General features: G+C 45.1%; 1 protein-coding gene across 1 annotated transcript; it reads left to right on the top strand.

Moving 5' to 3' along the window:
• The first annotated feature begins 1,870 nt into the window (after window positions 1-1,870).
• On the top strand, window positions 1,871-17,955 carry nmu (neuromedin U). Its single transcript, XM_061239104.1, has 10 exons — window positions 1,871-2,009; window positions 5,194-5,252; window positions 5,419-5,466; window positions 5,808-5,867; window positions 6,206-6,235; window positions 6,368-6,418; window positions 12,147-12,221; window positions 16,579-16,632; window positions 17,397-17,452; window positions 17,803-17,955. Exons 1-9 carry the CDS (start codon window positions 1,871-1,873, stop codon window positions 17,430-17,432), a joined length of 552 nt encoding a protein of 183 aa, XP_061095088.1. The 3' UTR covers window positions 17,433-17,452; window positions 17,803-17,955.
• Window positions 17,956-18,316: the final 361 nt, after the last annotated feature.

Below are 18,316 nucleotides of genomic sequence, written 5' to 3'. Positions count from 1 at the left end.
TCACACTGTCACTCTGTCACACTGTCACACTCTCACATTGTCACTGTCACTGTCACATTGTCACTCTGTCACACTCTCACTCTGTCACACTGTCACACTCTCACTCTGTCACTCTGTCATTCTGTCACTCTGTCACTCTGTCACACTGTCAGTCTGTCACACTGTCACACTGTCAGTCTGTCACACTGTCACTCTGTCACACTGTCACACTCTCACATTGTCACTGTCACTGTCACACTCTCACTCTGTCACAGTCACACTGTCACACTCTCACTCTGTCACAGTCACACTGTCACACTGTCACGCTTGTTTCGGTTGATCTTATTTGGATTAAATGCTTAAATTAGGTGTGTAGGTCTTTTTAAAATCACTAGGCAATTTTTTGATATCACTGGATGTGTTTGGCTCCAGCCTATGTTTCCCAGAAGGTAATGGGCACTCAAACTCCATCCTTGAACGCAGAGACTGGTTAATGGACGGCCACCCAGCCAGGCAATCACATAACTCTCCCACGAAAATATGGTAACGTTAGCATAAGGAACCTAATTTGGCGAGCCTGGGCGATATGATGGACAGGACTTCGGCGAGGACGAGCTTTTCGATTTCGACGAAGAAATACATCCTTACAGTTTTGAACCGGGATTTACAGAGGAAGAAATGTGTGGGCGAGGGAGACAGACAGCCAAAGCTAACCAAGAGGTACATTTTAATAAAGTGTTTATAGCATCTTTTATATCATCTCAATAATACACAGTCAATGACGGAATTTCCATATATGTATATGTAACCACACCCTCTGCCCCCCCCCCCCCCTCAACCACACCCTAAAAGTAAAAAGTGCTGTTCCAGATTTTACTCCATGCAGTTATTCAGCTAACTCCGTAATCCTGCTTTGTGGGTTTTACTCAGTGCAGTTATCCAGCTAACTCCGTAATCCTGCTTTGTGGATTTTACTCAGTGCAGTTATCCAGCTAACTCCATAATCCTGCTTTGTGGGTTTTACTCAGTGCAGTTATCCAGCTAACTCCGTAATCCTGCTTTGTGGATTTTACTCAGTGCAGTTATCCAGCTAACTCCATAATCCTGCTTTGTGGGTTTTACTCAGTGCAGTTATCCAGGTGTCGCCACAATAAGATCCATACAGCCGTTGGGCCCTTGAGCAAGGCCTTTAACCCTGCATTGCTCCAGGGGAGGATTGTCTCCTGCTTAGTCTAATCAACTGTATGTTGCTCTGGATAAGAGTGTCTGCCAAATGCCTGTAATGTAATGTAATGTAATTGTGGCATCCTGGCATGTATTATCTATAGGTCTATTGCATTACAGTGTGTCATGAACTTTAAAAATTTCCTACAAGCCTTTGTTGCCTGACATTATATTCTGTGGTTTATTCATTCATTCCATTAATTATGTTAATAGTTTATATAATTGTATGGTTATTTGTGTTGATATATTTCCAGTTATCTACAATTTCCTTGTTTTTGTTTATTTTTGTAAAAACAATGATGGATTGTTATGGATGGAGTATTAAAATAATTGTTGACAGTGCATATTTATCCATTCCGAATGTGATCATTTCAAACTTCAGATCTCTGCAGTTGAATTGGTCACCCGCATAGCTCGGATGTATGGTTTAATAAAGACGTACGCTCCAATGTTTCCATCACCGCTGAACTGCGTAATTGACCGTGGCAAAGGAAAAGCCGGGGGAGTTCGTGTGTAACTACCGTGACGCGACTTGGAGCGACTGATGCAGAGGAAAGGGTGTGACCACGCGCTTTAAAATGTTCCGTTCGCCTGTCAGTCCACAGAACCAGAAAGAGCAAGAGGGGAACTGGCATCATCAACAGACGAAAATACCACACAAGCAGAGATGGTGGCGAAGTCAACGCAGTGCAGCCAGGACGGCGCGCGCAGCGGTACACTGAGCAACATCTGCAGCAGCGCGCGGAGGAGACCACACTGCGCCACGCTCGCGGTCCTCCTCATCACCGCCGTGTCCGTCTGCAGAAGTAAGTCGCGATCGGGGAATATCGCGATTGGGTTTCATTAATTTAATTAGAATAAATAACGAATAAGAAAATTAAACCTATATTTATTCATGTTGTTAACTTCTATGGTTCAAACTGGTTACATTGCAAATACCTAAACTAAAAAATGTGTTTTAGCACAAGCGCATTGGCACAGGTAACTGCTGATGGATAGAATATAACTGTATCCCTGATATTAACCCTTTATATTATATATATATATATATTAACCCTGATTCATTAGATGGGTACGCACCCTTACATGCTGTTCAGCTTCCTCTGGGGTTTCGAAGGAAAACGGGTTAATTTCAGTTTATCCGTTTACTTTATTAATATGAATAAAATATTTATACAATGCAGTACAATATACAAATCAATAATAATAATAATAATAATAATAATAATAATAATAATAATAAATCACACATTTTGGGTTGATTGCCGATCAAAATACGCGACTTTTTGAGCTTGAATATTGTTCTGAATATAAAGTCAAAATGTTAATATCGACTAATTTGAACATAACAATTCCCCCAGAAAAATTCAGTTGCTTTCTAGGACTTCACGGGTGCGATGGTGCTACTAAAATTCCTTTCAGTTGGCAACACCTGGAGACTTTATTAGTGACAAGCAGTTCAAAATGACATCACAACCACCTGTTTCAACACATTTTATGGACTATTATGAAAATTAAGGTAATTAATAAATCCGAGACTATAATACAAAAATGTTTGTTAGTTTCGTGTTTTCGCTCAGGTCCGCTGGGAGCGGTGTAAAGGGGGCTGTACCTGCGCGCGACGGTCTTGTTTGATCCCGCGTGCAGATTAACATCATGCCGTATGCATTATCTGTAATGTTCCAAACCAGATGATCGTAAATTTACCAAGGAAATGAAAAAAGGTACCGCTCCAATTGGATCGCTCAGTTTATCAAAATTAGCTAATTACTTTCTACTGCTGTTCGTCCAGCAGTTGGCCTACAGTACGAACAGAACGGAACCATTCACCGCTGCTCAGAAACTCGCTCCTATCGCTACTCGGACAGTCTCTGTGTTAAAAGTTTCAGCTCGGCCATTCTGTCAGTATGTGGCGAGTCGGATTAGGATTTTCAAGAGATTATTTAATTATTTAATTCAATACTGTGTGGATTCCATGCAGATGTGAGTGTTTGGGTTAAGTGTAATGCTATGATCGATCTGATCTCTCAGGTGCCCTGTCATTCGTTTCTCTCCTGGTTTTGGTAAATTATGGATCACCGTTCTTACTACACGAGGACATGATTGGCTGTCCATGATTGATGTCCCCGGAGGCCGTGTGTGATTGGCTGCCCACACTAAGCCTACAGGATGCAGGGATGTAATAGGCTGCTTTAATTGACGTTGCTTAACAGTGAAAAGCAGGGCTGCAGATCCTGGCTGGATAAGCTCCTCCCCAGAGCGCAGATGGTGTAATGTGTGACGGTGATTGGCTCATTCCCATCACTTATTTTATCTGTCCTCCTCGTTCCTGACCTGGAAGGACCTAGGAGCAAGGAGCCTCCCAAAGGAGGCTTGAGCAAGGAGACAGGAGCACAAGAGAAGTGCTTTTCAAACGTTGTCAAACGATCAACCCGTGGATCCAGCTCTCCCCATCTGCCACATCAGTGAAAAAGGTGGCTTCAAACTGACACTTGAAAGAGTGAGGTCGCTCCATTTTCCTAACACACATGCCAGGGACTGTGGTCCTCCTGCCACCTCCTCGCTCCTCCGGGGGGAGGAAAGGGGGTGAGGAGAAGAAGGAGGTAAAAACAGCAGTTAGACTCTAGTGATTGGCAGACAGTTTAAAGCTCACAAATCCCGGTGGTTAAGGGAGGTATTGCAAAATTACAATTTTGTTACTACTATTAATGTTGTTATTGGTAATCGTTCTATATTTGGATGATGATACTCATAATATATATAGATTATAATGGGTAGGGAACTGGGCTTGTAAGCTAAAGACGGCGGCTTTGATTCCCAGGTAGATTACTGTCATTGAGCTGCTTACTTGCATATCAGAACTACGCCCTGTTCCACAAAGCCGGGTTATCGAGTGAGCCAGATAACTGCACAAAGCCAATCTCAGAACTATTCTTTTACGTCTGCCCATGCTCCAGATTTGGTTGTGGTCCAGGTTTTACTCAATGCAACTTTGTGGACTAGGGACGTGCTTTAGGATACTGTATCTGATATGCTGTTGGGTTTTGGGGTGCAGGGCTGATATGCTGTAGGGTTTTGGGGTACAGTGCTGGGGAGAATGTGGCCTGCTCTACAGTCATCTTCAGATTTAAGGCCTATGACCAACACACACAGACACACACACACACACACACACACACACATTCATAACATGGCATGACATAATAAAGCAGAATGACAAGAACAGGCCATCCAGTTCAGAAATGCTCACCTTTTCCTACCACTAAAGTGTGCTACAGGTTTGGGTATAGTTACCTTTATCTGTGTGGCTGATCTCTGTGCCTGATACAGGTATAGTTACCTGTATATCTGTGCCTGATACAGGTTGAGTTACCTGTATATCTGTGCCTGATACAGGTTGAGTTACCTGTATATCTGTGCCTGATACAGGTTGAGTTACCTGTATATCTGTGCCTGATACAGGTTGAGTTACCTGTATATCGTTGTCTGATACAGGTTGCGTTACTTGCATATCTGTGCCTGATACAGGTTGAGTTACCTGTATATCTGTGCCTGATACAGGTTGAGTTACCTGCATATCTGTGCCTGATACAGGTTGAGTTACCTGTATATCTGTGCCTGATACAGGTTGCGTTACCTGTATATCTGTGCCTGATACAGGTTGAGTTACCTGCATATCGTTGTCTGATACAGGTTGCGTTACCTGTATATCTTTGTCTGATACAGGTTGCGTTACCTGTATATCTGTGCCTGATACAGGTTGAGTTACCTGTATATCTTTGTCTGATACAGGTTGCATTACCTGTATATCTTTGTCTGATACAGGTTGCGTTACCTGTATATCTGTGTCTGATACAGGTTGCGTTACCTGTATATCTGTGCCTGATACAGGTTGCGTTACCTGTATATCTATGCCTGATACAGGTTGCGTTACCTGTATATCTGTGCCTGATACAGGTTGTGTTACCTGTATATCTGTGCCTGATACAGGTGCTCCGGTGGTTCTTGAAGGCCCAGCAGTGCGGCAGGAGCTCCAGATCCGGAGACAGGTGGGTGGGAGTGCAGTTGAGGGGTGGGGTTTAAACACCTCATGCAAGAGTTTGATTACGTCAGATATATGTGTGACAGCTGCTTTCTCTTCTCCACCTCTCCCCTTGCACCTCTCCCCTTCCCCCTCTCTTCTCCCACTCTTTCTCTCTCCATCTCCCTCCTCAGATAAACCATGTCTGCTCCTCACTGCTCTCTCTGCAACAGCGGCCTCAGGTCAGGAACTGTGGTTCCACAGTTATGATGTTCTAGAGTTCTTGGATTCCATTGTTCCAGTGTGCTGGAGTTCCATGGTTCTATTGTCCCATGGCTATGTGTATCAGGGTTCTGGGGTTCCATGGCTATGTGTATCAGGGTTCTGGGGTTCCATGGTTATGTGTATCAGGGTTCTGGTGTTCCATGGTTCTAGTATTCCAGGGTTGTGGGGCTCCATAGTTACAGTGTATCAGGGGGGTTATGATATTCTGGGCACTACATTGTGGATGAGACTGAGTTCTGTTTCAGCTGTGACTCCTGTCTGTTCTAACTGCAGTTTCTTCTGTGACTCCTGTTGCTAGGTACCAGACTCCTTGGAAGAACTTTGCTTCCTGGTCATGGGGGGTATGAGGAAATCTCAGGTAACACCATGACAATGGGGACACTCATTCAACACAAAATGAACACACATTCAACATGCATAAAAAATGCATTACACATCCATTTGACATACAGTCAACAGGCCTCCTGACCATGGCAGGCTGGAGAACATAGGTGAACATGGGCTTATGAACACAGCAGCTCTACAGTCGAATACATTTTAACGTTACTGTTACCATTTCACACAAATATATTTGAATTACTGTTTGACTCTCTTGGAAGTTGAGGTTGTTATGAATGTGCCACTATATTCTGCTTTTACGTTCCTTCTGTGTACATTCATAAGAAAAACAGCCTCAAATTCCCATCTTTTTTTCAGGGTCTGAAAGTGAGGGAGGACTCGAAGCGGGTAAGTAGCAAGGGATGTTTGTTGTACACACTACTGCCAAAATGCCGAATTCTCCTTTAAATTCTGAAATTCGGAATAATAAACCCTACCCCATTTCAGTGACATCACCCAAGTCTCCACTCTTCTGTGCAGTTTTTATTCCATTACACTAAGCCACAAGGCCCTGCCCCTGCTGACCTCACGGTGAGTCACCCCACCCTTCATCTCCTCATCACTGCTTTTCAATTAGCTTAAATTCTGCTTTAATTCACATTGAAGATTAAGTTCTGCTTTAACACACTCACACACACAAGAACACAAGAACACACACACACTATGCACACACTCTATACACACACACACACACACACACACACTATACACACACTGCACACACACACACTGCACACATCACATATTAAGGCCTCGCTGCATGTGTTGTGGTGTACATGTTTTTGGTGTGCTGTGTTTGGTAGTTGGGTTCGTGGTGCTGTGTTTGGTAGTTGTGTTCATGGTGCTGTGTGCTGTGTTTGGTAGTTGTGTTCGTGGTGGTGTGTTTGGTAGTTGTGTTCATGGTGCTGTGTGCTGTGTTTGGTAGTTGTGTTCGTGGTGCTGTGTGCTGTGTTTGGTAGTTGTGTTCGTGGTGGTGTGTTTGGTAGTTGTGTTCGTGGTGCTGTGTGCTGTGTTTGGTAGTTGTGTTCGTGGTGCTGTGTGCTGTGTTTGGTAGTTGGGTTTGTGGTGCTGTGTGCTGTGTTTGGTAGTTGGGTTCATGGTGCTGTGTGCTGTGTTTGGTAGTTGTGTTCGTGGTGCTGTGTGCTGTGTTTGGTAGTTGTGTTCGTGGTGCTGTGTGCTGTGTTTGGTAGTTGGGTTCATGGTGCTGTGTTTGGTAGTTGTGTTCGTGGTGCTGTGTGCTGTGTTTGGTAGTTGTGTTCGTGCTGCTGTGTGCTGTGTTTGGTAGTTGTGTTCATGATGCTGTGTGCTGTGTTTGGTAGTTGTGTTCGTGGTGCTGTGTTTGGTAGTTGTGTTCGTGGTGCTGTGTGCTGTGTTTGGTAGTTGGGTTCATGGTGCTGTGTGCTGTGTTTGGTAGTTGTGTTCGTGGTGCTGTGTTTGGTAGTTGTGTTCGTGGTGCTGTGTGCTGTGTTTGGTAGTTGTGTTCGTGGTGCTGTGTGCTGTGTTTGGTAGTTGTGTTCGTGGTGCTGTGTGCTGTGTTTGGTAGTTGTGTTCATGGTGCTGTGTGCTGTGTTTGGTAGTTGTGTTTGTGGTGCTGTGTTTGGTAGTTGTGTTCATGGTGCTGTGTGCTGTGTTTGGTAGTTGTGTTCGTGGTGCTGTGTGCTGTGTTTGGTAGTTGTGTTCATGGTGCTGTGTTTGGTAGTTGGGTTCGTGGTGCTGTGTTTGGTAGTTGTGTTCATGGTGCTGTGTGCTTCATACACGTCTCAATTCATCAATGCATTCAACCATAACACTGGCTAAAGGTGTCGCCCAACAAGATCACTTTGTCAATCATAACAGAATGACCAAAAACAGTAACAAGAGGTGGCATAACAAGAAGCATAATTTTTCTGTGAAGCATCTTTTTTTACACAAGCCAAGCAGGAGCGCACCAGGACTCCATGACGGGTAGGGCCTAGAAATGTCGCGCGGGGGGGGGGGGGGGGGGGGGGGGGGGGCTGTTTATAGAGAATATAAATAAAAATAAAGAAATGAATAATTGTATGAATAAACGCATTACACACTGCCGCTTCACAGCAAGGAGGTCCAGGGTTTGAATCCCTGTCGGCCGGGGCCTCTCTGTGCGGAGTTTGCATGTTCTCCCCGTGTCTGCGTGGGTTTCCTCCGGGTACTCCGGTTTCCTCCCACAGTCCAAAGACATGCATGTTAGGCTGATTGGAGAGTATAAATTGCCCGTAGGTATGAGTGTATGAGTGCGTGAGTGAATGGTGTGTGTGCCCTGCGATGGACTGGCGACCTGTCCAGGGTGTATTCCTGCCTTTTGCCCAATGTATGCTGGGATAGGCTCCAGCCCCCCTGCGACCCTGTTCAGGATAAGCAGGTTCAGATAATGGATGGATGGATGGATGGAGCCGTTTTTGTTTATAATTAGGGTGACTATATTCTCAGGGGCTGAACACAGGACATAATATCGAAACTAACGTATCCAATTGCAATCCATTTGAAATACATAGCGGCCACTATAATCTGCACAATATTAACACCAGATTAATTTAACTTCTTTATTAATCAAAATACTGGCATTACAGAGAATGCCGATTAACTGTTCAAGAAATTCACACTGCAAATCAGACGTTTCATCCGGCAAAAAAGAGAATGCAAAGATTTTTGTGTTTATCCCGCAACTGGGAATGAAATGGCGCACGAGCACATGGAATAGCTTTGTGTCCTTGTGATTTGATGCGTCCGTGTTCAGTGTTAGAAACAAGCACTTCTCCAAATTACCATGTTGTTCTTACTCTGATAATGGAGCTATACGTTGAAAATGATCGCCTGGGATTTCGTTCGGGCACGGATCATAAAGTTTCTTGGTCAGTTTAGAAGTGGACCTGCAACTGTCCCCAAGCAGCACCAAATGGTAAGCATACAGTCCCTTCACTGCCCTAAATTTTATCTGCCTCTGCGTTTTGTCGCACAAAAATTCCGACACTAGTAGACTACCAGACGTACTTAGTTCAGCGTCTATGTGCTTTTTCGTTTCGTGTTGAGTGGTATCCGTACGTCCTCCGTGAGCAATCGAAAAATGAACTCCATACCTTTGGCGGAAAACCTTACCGCTACTGATGAGAGTTTTTGAGAAATTTGAACACTTTCTGAAGATCTTCATTAAACAGACACGCTCGCTTCTGAGACATTTCACGACAATGCTGCAGCCTCCAACGCTTCCTTCATGCTCAGCTAAAGATTGTGGCATAGCTAGATGGACAAAATTATGATTGATAAGTTTGGTAGTTGTGTAGTTGTAGCAAGTTGTGTGTGTAGACTATTCCCTCTATTGTGCTTTAAGTTACCATAACGCAGCTGTTTCACATACGGGACATTTAGGTCATTTTTGAGAACGGCACTGTCCCGTGAAAAACATGGTCAGCCTATTTATAATCAGCCGATGTAAATCCATTCATTTAGCCTAAATATTATTACAGAAATGCGGTTCATCAGTCAATTAAAAGACTGCCTACCTGTTGGTGATTTTCACAAAAGGAGGCGGCGGGGTTTGTTTTTGAAATGCAGCGTGTTCATGATTAAAAAGTGTTAATGTGGAAGTTATTTATTATTTCATGTTGTAGACGGCTGTGTTTGTTAAAGATGTCTTGTTCTAACTACGTGGTTTGTTTATGGTGATTTAAGTTACCGCAGTTTAGGTATTGTATGTTGGTAGTAAAGTTATTTGCTGTTGTGACGTCACGCTGATTTAACCTATAAGTGAAGTTAACAGCTAAACGCTCCCGTGTGGGTTACCGTATTCCACCTGGCGGCCTGTAGCCGCAATAAGAGCCGCACAGCCTCGGGCCCCTGAGTATGACCATTAACTCTGCATTGTTCTCCTGGAGGATTGTCTCCCGCTTAGTCTAATCAATTGTACGTTGACATGTAATGTGATGTAATCTGAACTGTAGCGCGACTCGCTACATACAAAGATAAAATCTGCCCAAACTGGAAACTAAGAAACGTCACTGTGTATGCAGTGTAATACATTATATTTTAAAGGAATGAATCAATAATGCAGCAATATTCCTCAAAATGGATAAATACTGTATGTACATCAATGCTAGTCAACCTGGCCTATGGAAGGTACATGACCACTGTCCACATGATCAGAGGTCCCTCCTGAATGCAATGCAGGCTACATGCCAGGACATATCTGTGGGAGATTGCCAGGACATATCTGTGGGAGATTGCCAGGACATATCTGTGGGAGAGAGCCAGGACATATCTGTGGGAGATTGCCAGGACATATCTGTGGGAGATTGCCAGGACATATCTGTGGGAGATTGCCAGGACATATCTGTGGGAGAGAGCCAGGACATATCTGTGGGAGATTGCCAGGACATATCTGTGGGAGAGAGCCAGGACATATCTGTGGGAGAGAGCCAGGACATATCTGTGGGAGAGAGCCAGGGGTGGATCAAAGAGGCTTTCTCCCATGTGAATGGCAAGAGAGGATATAAGGTGTAATATTGATGAGAACTTGTTGCCCAATCCAGAGGACCAGGTTGATTAATGTACATATTAATCAATGAGTACATATTTCATATATACATTGTATGTGTTTTTCTTCCTAATACGGTATTGGAATTGTTGTTTTATTTTGTGTTTCCATTTTGCATTTTGGAATGAGAGTACTACTGCATATGCGAACATATGGCATATTGTATGGAATGTTGCTGAATTATTGATCCATTCCTTTAAAATATTTATTACCCTGCATACAAACTACCATTCTTATTTTGTATTTGAATCTTGGGTTTATGTAAAAAAAAAAAAGATGCTTCAACGAACAATGATGCATTTTATATGCCAGCTCTTGTTAGTGTTTTTTTTAGATCATTATGTTATGATCTTGTTGGGTGGCACCTTTAGTCAGTGCTATGGTAGAATGAATGATTGTGTTTTGGTAGTTATGGTACTGAGACATGTATGAAGTGTTTCGGTGGCTTTGTGCAAGATTAACTGTTGTGCTGTGCGTTGGTGAAGAGAACTGTGTATTGAGACATGCGTATAATCAATTGTAAAAAAAACTGTGAGATTATTTCTCTTTTACTAGGTTTGTTTAACACCAACACGAACAGTTAAAGGTCCCATATTGTACACTTTCAGTGTTTTATTTTAGGCCTTGATATTCCTAAGAGGATGTTTGTACCAAACAAACAATCTCTGTCCTATGAAGCTCTGTTCTGATTGGCTGGCTAGATCCACCAAACAGAACGCCTGAGACAACTGGGCTGTGCTGATGCTGTGATGTCACAACTTCACAGAAGTCCACACCACATTTTTTGATATGGATTCTGTGTATTTATTTGGGGACTGTGCGTTTGACAATGTTATTATAACACCTTTAACTCCTTTATAATCCACATAGCAAGGGAAATTTTGGACAATATGGGACCTTAAACACTAGCATTTAACACTAACACATACATCATTATCACTAACACTCAGTGCAGTGGGTTACTGTGAGCAGAAGCACCCTCCAAGAAAGCCTTCTCCTGCATGCACTAGTGTGACTACTGTGTGTGTGTGTGTGTGTGTGTGTGTGTGTGTGTGTGTGTGGGAGTGAGTGTGTGCATGCGTATGTATGTGTGTGTGTGTGTGTGTGTAGTGTGTGTGTGAGTGTGTGTGTGGGAGTGAGTGCATGCGTATGTATGTGTGTGTGTGTGTGTGTGTGTGTGTGTGTGTGAGAGTGTGTGTGTGCAGGTGTCCATTATTATCTGGTTCTGCTCCATGGATCTGTGTATCTCTCTTTCTCTGGCCCTGCTCTTTCTCTGTTGTAATCCTGTGATTCTGTGTTTAATGTGGTTCTGTCTGTGTGAATGTGTGTCCGATGGTTCTGTGATTGTCTCTTGTGGTTCTGTGTCTATGTGGTTCTGTGTGTGTGTGGACATTTGGGTGTGGCTGTGGTTCTGTGTGTGGTTATGAGTGTGTGGTTCCATGTGGTTCTGTGGCTGTATGGTTCTGTGTGTCGTTGTGTATGTGTGGGTTCTCTGTTTCTATGTGTTTGTGGTTCTGTGTCTGTGTGGTACTGTTTGTGTGGTTCTGTGCGGTTCCCTGTGTGGGGTTCTATGTGGTTCTGTGTCTGTCATTCTGTGTATGTGTGGTGCTGTGTCCATGTGGTTCTGTTTGTGTGGCTCTGTGTGTGTGTGGTTCTATGTGTGTGGTTCTGTTTATGTTATTCTATGTGGTTCTGTGTTTGTGGTTCTGTTAGTCCTCTGTCCTGCACCCTCTCCTGCAGCTGGTCCCTCAGCTTCATGTGCGAAGACTGAAGAGATTCATCGCTGACGTATGTAACGTTCCTTACACTTCCATTCTAACCATCATCATCATCATCCGGCCCTGGGTCCCGTCACCTCTCCCTGGAGTGGGAGTGTAAACTGAGAGGCCAGCGTTTCACACATATTGTACTTTATTGTGTGTGGGTGTCTGTGTGTTTGTGCTTTACAATTAGGAGTGTAAGCTGAGAAGGCAGCATATCACATGGATCTCAGTCACTGTTAGGGAGGGTAATGTTGGTGCCTTGCATGGCAGCTAATCGCTCTTAGTGTAAGTGTGTGTAAGAATGGCTGGGTGAATGAGAACCATCAATTGTACAATGCTTTGGATAAAGGCGCTATATAAATGCCAACCATTTACCATTTCATGATTTCAGTCATCAATAGGGATGTTAGTGAGAGCAATGATTTCACTCACTGTTAGGGAGAGCAATGATTTCACTCACTGTTAGTGAGAGCAATGATTTCACTCACTGTTAGTGAGAGCAATGATTTCACTCACTGTTAGGGAGAGCAATGATTTCACTCACTGTTAGGGAGAGCAATGATTTCACTCACTGTTAGGGAGAGCAATGATTTCACTCACTGTGTCTGGAATGCACCAGTAAGGTAAGCCGTGGGCATTCTTCTCCCCAGTGCTGATTGCATCTACATCATGACATGAGGTGCATGTGTGTGTTTGTATGTATGTGTGTGTGCGTGTGTGTGTTTGTCTGTATGTGTGTGTGCGTGTGTGTTTGTCTGTATATGTGTGTGCGTGTGTGTTTGTCTGTATGTGTGTGTGCATGTGTTTGTTTGTATGTGTGTGTGCATGTGTTTGTTTGTCTGTATGTGTGTGTGCGTGTGTGTGTATGTGTGTGTGTTTGTTTGTCTATGTGTGTGTGCATGTGTTTGTTTGTCTGTATGTGTGTATGTGTGTGTGTTTGTTTGTCTGTGTGTGTGTGCGAGTGTGTGTTTGTATGTGTGTGTGTGTGTTTGTTTGTCTGTATGTGTGTGTGCATGTGTTTGTGTGTGTGTGTCTGTGTGTATGCGTGTGTGTGTGTGTGTGTGCGAGTGTCTGTGTGTATGCGTGTGTGTGTGTGTGTTACATATGTACTGGGCTCTATTAGCCTGCTGCGCTACATTAGCTGTTCTTTCCATTCTAGGCACAATTATCAGCTAAAATTAGTGTTGCTGCAGCAGTTGGTCAGAGCATTTTATCCTGCATAACAACCTTATATCCACCCACATGAAGAAGAATATGAGTTAATGTGCATGGAGAAGAATATGAATTATTGCATGTGCATGAGAATATGAGTAAGCATGCAGAATAGTGTACTTTACAGAATAGTTCACTTTCCGGAGTTTTAAAAAAGCTATTGTTGATGTTGATTTCTCACAACCTGCTGGCTTCAGAATGGCCAGTATATGGATCAATGGGGTAGTATATGGATCAATGGGGTAGTATATGGATCAATGGGGTAGTATATGGATCAATGGGGTAGTATATGGATCAATGGGTTTGCGGTTTAATGAAATTTAAGAGAATAAACTCCAGAGGCAGTATACCTCCAGGGCTTTCCACATGTATATGACCTGATTCAAATTGTATTCTTCTTTTTGGTTGTAAATAGTTTCGATGGCACATGCAGCATGAATCTAGTGCATTCTGTAAATCGCTGTTTCCTGTGTGAGAAAAGTGCCTCAAGGCCATACAATTACACAGGACTGCGATTTCAACCTGTGGAGAACCGTGAAAAATCATCTTAATGTCACCATCACCAGCTACCTTTAGACAACCCAGATCTATTGAAAATGTCACGACTCGTCTTCAGACGGGATGTCAGCAAGACCGTACAACTTCCACCTTTGATATCTCGGCAACTCCTCATCTGTAAATTAAGGCTCAAATACATTTTTGGTAGCATGGCTGAATCTCTTTTTTGTTTCATATTTGTAGGTATCTGTAGTTTGGGTTTGTACGTAGCTGGGCTAAAGTTGGGTGTGCAGGAGCAGATAACTGTAGTTCAGGTTTGTACATAGCGGGGATAAAGTTGCAGGAGAGATGCAGGAGCAGGCAGTGCTGTGGTCTGAAGCAGCCTGTCCTGCGAGTGAAGAGGAAGGACGTGTGAACATGAAGTAAAAACATGTTTTTATTTTCATATTTTCATACTGTATGTACAGCCTTATACAGCCTACAACAATGTTGTATGTCCCACTAGAAATGACCGGGGTGGGGGTCGGGGGCTTGTTGGGTTAAGAGCTGAAGGGGGGGTCGGGGCTTGTTGGGTTAAGAGCTGAAGGGGGGGTCGGGGGCTTGTTGGGTTAAGGGCTGAAGGGGGGGTCGGGGGCTTGTTGGGTTAAGAGCTGAAGGGGGGGTCAGGGGCTTGTTGGGTTAAGGGCTGAAGGGGGGGTCGGGGGCTTGTTGGGTTAAGAGCTGAAGGGGGGGTCGGGGGCTTGTTGGGTTAAGAGCTGAAGGGGGGGTCGGGGGCTTGTTGGGTTAAGGGCTGAAGGGGGGGTCGGGGGCTTGTTGGGTTAAGGGCTGAAGGGGGGGTCGGGGGCTTGTTGGGTTAAGGGCTGAAGGGGGGGTCAGGGGCTTGTTGGGTTAAGAGCTGAAGGGGGGGTCAGGGGCTTGTTGGGTTAAGAGCTGAAGGGGGGGTCGGGGGCTTGTTGGGTTAAGAGCTGAAGGGGGGGTCAGGGGCTTGTTGGGTTAAGGGCTGAAGGGGGGGTCAGGGGCTTGTTGGGTTAAGGGCTGAAGGGGGGGTCAGGGGCTTGTTGGGTTAAGAGCTGAAGGGGGGGTCAGGGGCTTGTTGGGTTAAGGGCTGAAGGGGGGGTCGGGGGCTTGTTGGGTTAAGAGCTGAAGGGGGGGTCAGGGGCTTGTTGGGTTAAGAGCTGAAGGGGGGGTCGGGGGCTTGTTGGGTTAAGGGCTGAAGGGGGGGTCAGGGGCTTGTTGGGTTAAGGGCTGAAGGGGGGGTCGGGGGCTTGTTGGGTTAAGAGCTGAAGGGGGGGTCAGGGGCTTGTTGGGTTAAGAGCTGAAGGGGGGGTCAGGGGCTTGTTGGGTTAAGAGCTGAAGGGGGGGTCGGGGGCTTGTTGGGTTAAGAGCTGAAGGGGGGGTCAGGGGCTTGTTGGGTTAAGAGCTGAAGGGGGGGTCAGGGGCTTGTTGGGTTAAGAGCTGAAGGGGGGGTCAGGGGCTTGTTGGGTTAAGAGCTGAAGGGGGGGTCGGGGGCTTGTTGGGTTAAGAGCTGAAGGGGGGGTCGGGGGCTTGTTGGGTTAAGGGCTGAAGGGGGGGTCGGGGGCTTGTTGGGTTAAGAGCTGAAGGGGGGGTCGGGGGCTTGTTGGGTTAAGAGCTGAAGGGGGGGTCAGGGGCTTGTTGGGTTAAGAGCTGAAGGGGGGGTCAGGGGCTTGTTGGGTTAAGAGCTGAAGGGGGGGTCAGGGGCTTGTTGGGTTAAGGGCTGAAGGGGGGGTCGGGGGCTTGTTGGGTTAAGAGCTGAAGGGGGGGTCGGGGGCTTGTTGGGTTAAGAGCTGAAGGGGGGGTCGGGGGCTTGTTGGGTTAAGGGCTGAAGGGGGGGTCGGGGGCTTGTTGGGTTAAGAGCTGAAGGGGGGGTCAGGGGCTTGTTGGGTTAAGAGCTGAAGGGGGGGTCGGGGGCTTGTTGGGTTAAGAGCTGAAGGGGGGGTCGGGGGCTTGTTGGGTTAAGAGCTGAAGGGGGGGTCGGGGGCTTGTTGGGTTAAGGGCTGAAGGGGGGGTCGGGGGCTTGTTGGGTTAAGAGCTGAAGGGGGGGTCGGGGGCTTGTTGGGTTAAGAGCTGAAGGGGGGGTCGGGGGCTTGTTGGGTTAAGAGCTGAAGGGGGGGTCGGGGGCTTGTTGGGTTAAGAGCTGAAGGGGGGGTCAGGGGCTTGTTGGGTTAAGAGCTGAAGGGGGGGTCGGGGGCTTGTTGGGTTAAGAGCTGAAGGGGGGGTCAGGGGCTTGTTGGGTTAAGAGCTGAAGGGGGGGTCGGGGGCTTGTTGGGTTAAGAGCTGAAGGGGGGGTCGGGGGCTTGTTGGGTTAAGAGCTGAAGGGGGGGTCAGGGGCTTGTTGGGTTAAGGGCTGAAGGGGGGGTCGGGGGCTTGTTGGGTTAAGAGCTGAAGGGGGGGTCGGGGGCTTGTTGGGTTAAGAGCTGAAGGGGGGGTCGGGGGCTTGTTGGGTTAAGAGCTGAAGGGGGGGTCGGGGGCTTGTTGGGTTAAGGGCTGAAGGGGGGGTCGGGGGCTTGTTGGGTTAAGGGCTGAAGGGGGGGTCGGGGGCTTGTTGGGTTAAGAGCTGAAGGGGGGGTCAGGGGCTTGTTGGGTTAAGGGCTGAAGGGGGGGTCAGGGGCTTGTTGGGTTAAAGGTGACCTGTTTTATCTGTTTGATGGCAGGATGATCTTCAAGGGCCAGGAGGAATACAGAGCAGAGGATACTTTCTGTATCGGGTAAGAGTCCACACACTTCTGTATATATAAACACTGCTGAGTGTAGGATATGAACAAGCAGCAATACCACAGGACACTATAGTACAAGCAGCAATACCACAGGACACTAGTACAAACAGCAATAACACAGGACACTATAGTACAAGCAACAATACCACAGGACACTATAGTACAAGCAACAATAACACAGGACACTATAGTACAAGCAACAATAACACAGGACACTATAGTACAAGCAACAATACCACAGGACACTATAGTATGAATGAAATGAAAAGCAAACGGACACAATATATCAGAATGGGGAAAGATGAGGAGCCAGAAGTACTTAGGGTGAAGATGTGTACTTAGTGTTGACTATTTTTTATGTTTATTCCATGAAAAATAACTTCCTTCTTAAGGATGGCTTCCTGATGGGAAGGCTGTTCCATAAGTCTCATAGTCTCAGTACCAGAAAGTGCTTGAGCTTTGCTGTACACCTTGAGGATTTGGCAGGACATTAGACTGGTATGGGTACTGTGGGAATGTTCATCATCACAGGTACTGTGGGAATGTTCATCATCACAGGTACTATGGGAATTAATGAATGAATCATGGCAATATGGGAGTTGAGGTAGTCAGGGGCCATGTTGTTAATAAGTTAATAATTATACAAATTATTTTGTTTTAATTGGTCAGCCCTTAATTTAACCAGTAATATGCCAACCTGTTCCACGACTGTGTTAACCACAGTAACATCACAATAATGCTGCTTTTACTTACAGCCAAGAAATGGAAGAAGCTCTGCTGCTGTTGCATAGAAGATTTGTGTAAATTAAAGGTGTGTGTTACTGTACATGCAAATTCTCTATTCTGATCTGTCTCTGTATTCCTCTGTGTGTGAGTGTGAGTGTGAGTGTGAGTGTGAGTGTGAGTGTGAGTGTGAGTGTGTGTGCTAGTTGCAGGACTGGTTTTGGTATTGTTTCCATTAGGTTGATGATCATACACGTTGATGTATAGGATCTAAATGATGCAGTATACATTGCTGTGAATAATACTGTCGATATGTATACAGTAATGTGAATAATAATTTAAATATAAATACAGTATAGGGTAATGTGGATAATAATGTTAATATATATATATATATATAGTAAACTTTGATGAGAATAATAATTTTTGTCCAATCAGACTTCCTGGGTGAGAGGTGCTGTACTGATTGGGCTGGGAGCTGCTGCAGCAACGTGACCTCACTTCCTGTACACTCTTCCTGTTATGATCTTTACACATATTGTATATTGATGTTGATGGTATACAAATGTCAATAAATCCATTTTGGTTTAAGTTGTGTTTGTTTAACTATACAAGTCTACAAAACTACAAAACATACACTTTGAACTACCTATTTTGAAATTTCACACCATTGTGTATGTGTATGTGTATGTGTCTGTGTATTTGTGTTTGTGTTTGTGAGTGGGTGTGTGTGTTTGTGTATATATGTGTGCGTGTTTGTGTATGTGTGTGTGTAGTGTGTATGGAGTGAGTGAATGTTTTTCTGTGTGTGTGTAGTGTGTATGGAGTGAGTGAATGTGTGTGTGTGTGTGTGTGTGTGTGTGTGTGTGTGTGAATGCGTGTTAGAGTTTATTATCACACATACACGGAGTGCGGTGCTAGAAACATTTATGTAGCTTTTAGGCAGACTAAG

This window comes from Conger conger, chromosome 4 (genome assembly GCF_963514075.1).
Source record: "Conger conger chromosome 4, fConCon1.1, whole genome shotgun sequence".
In the NCBI taxonomy this organism is placed as follows: Eukaryota; Metazoa; Chordata; class Actinopteri; order Anguilliformes; family Congridae; genus Conger; species Conger conger.
The sequence above is the reverse complement of the archived record's forward strand: the minus strand, read 5'-3'. Positions and strand labels throughout refer to the sequence as shown.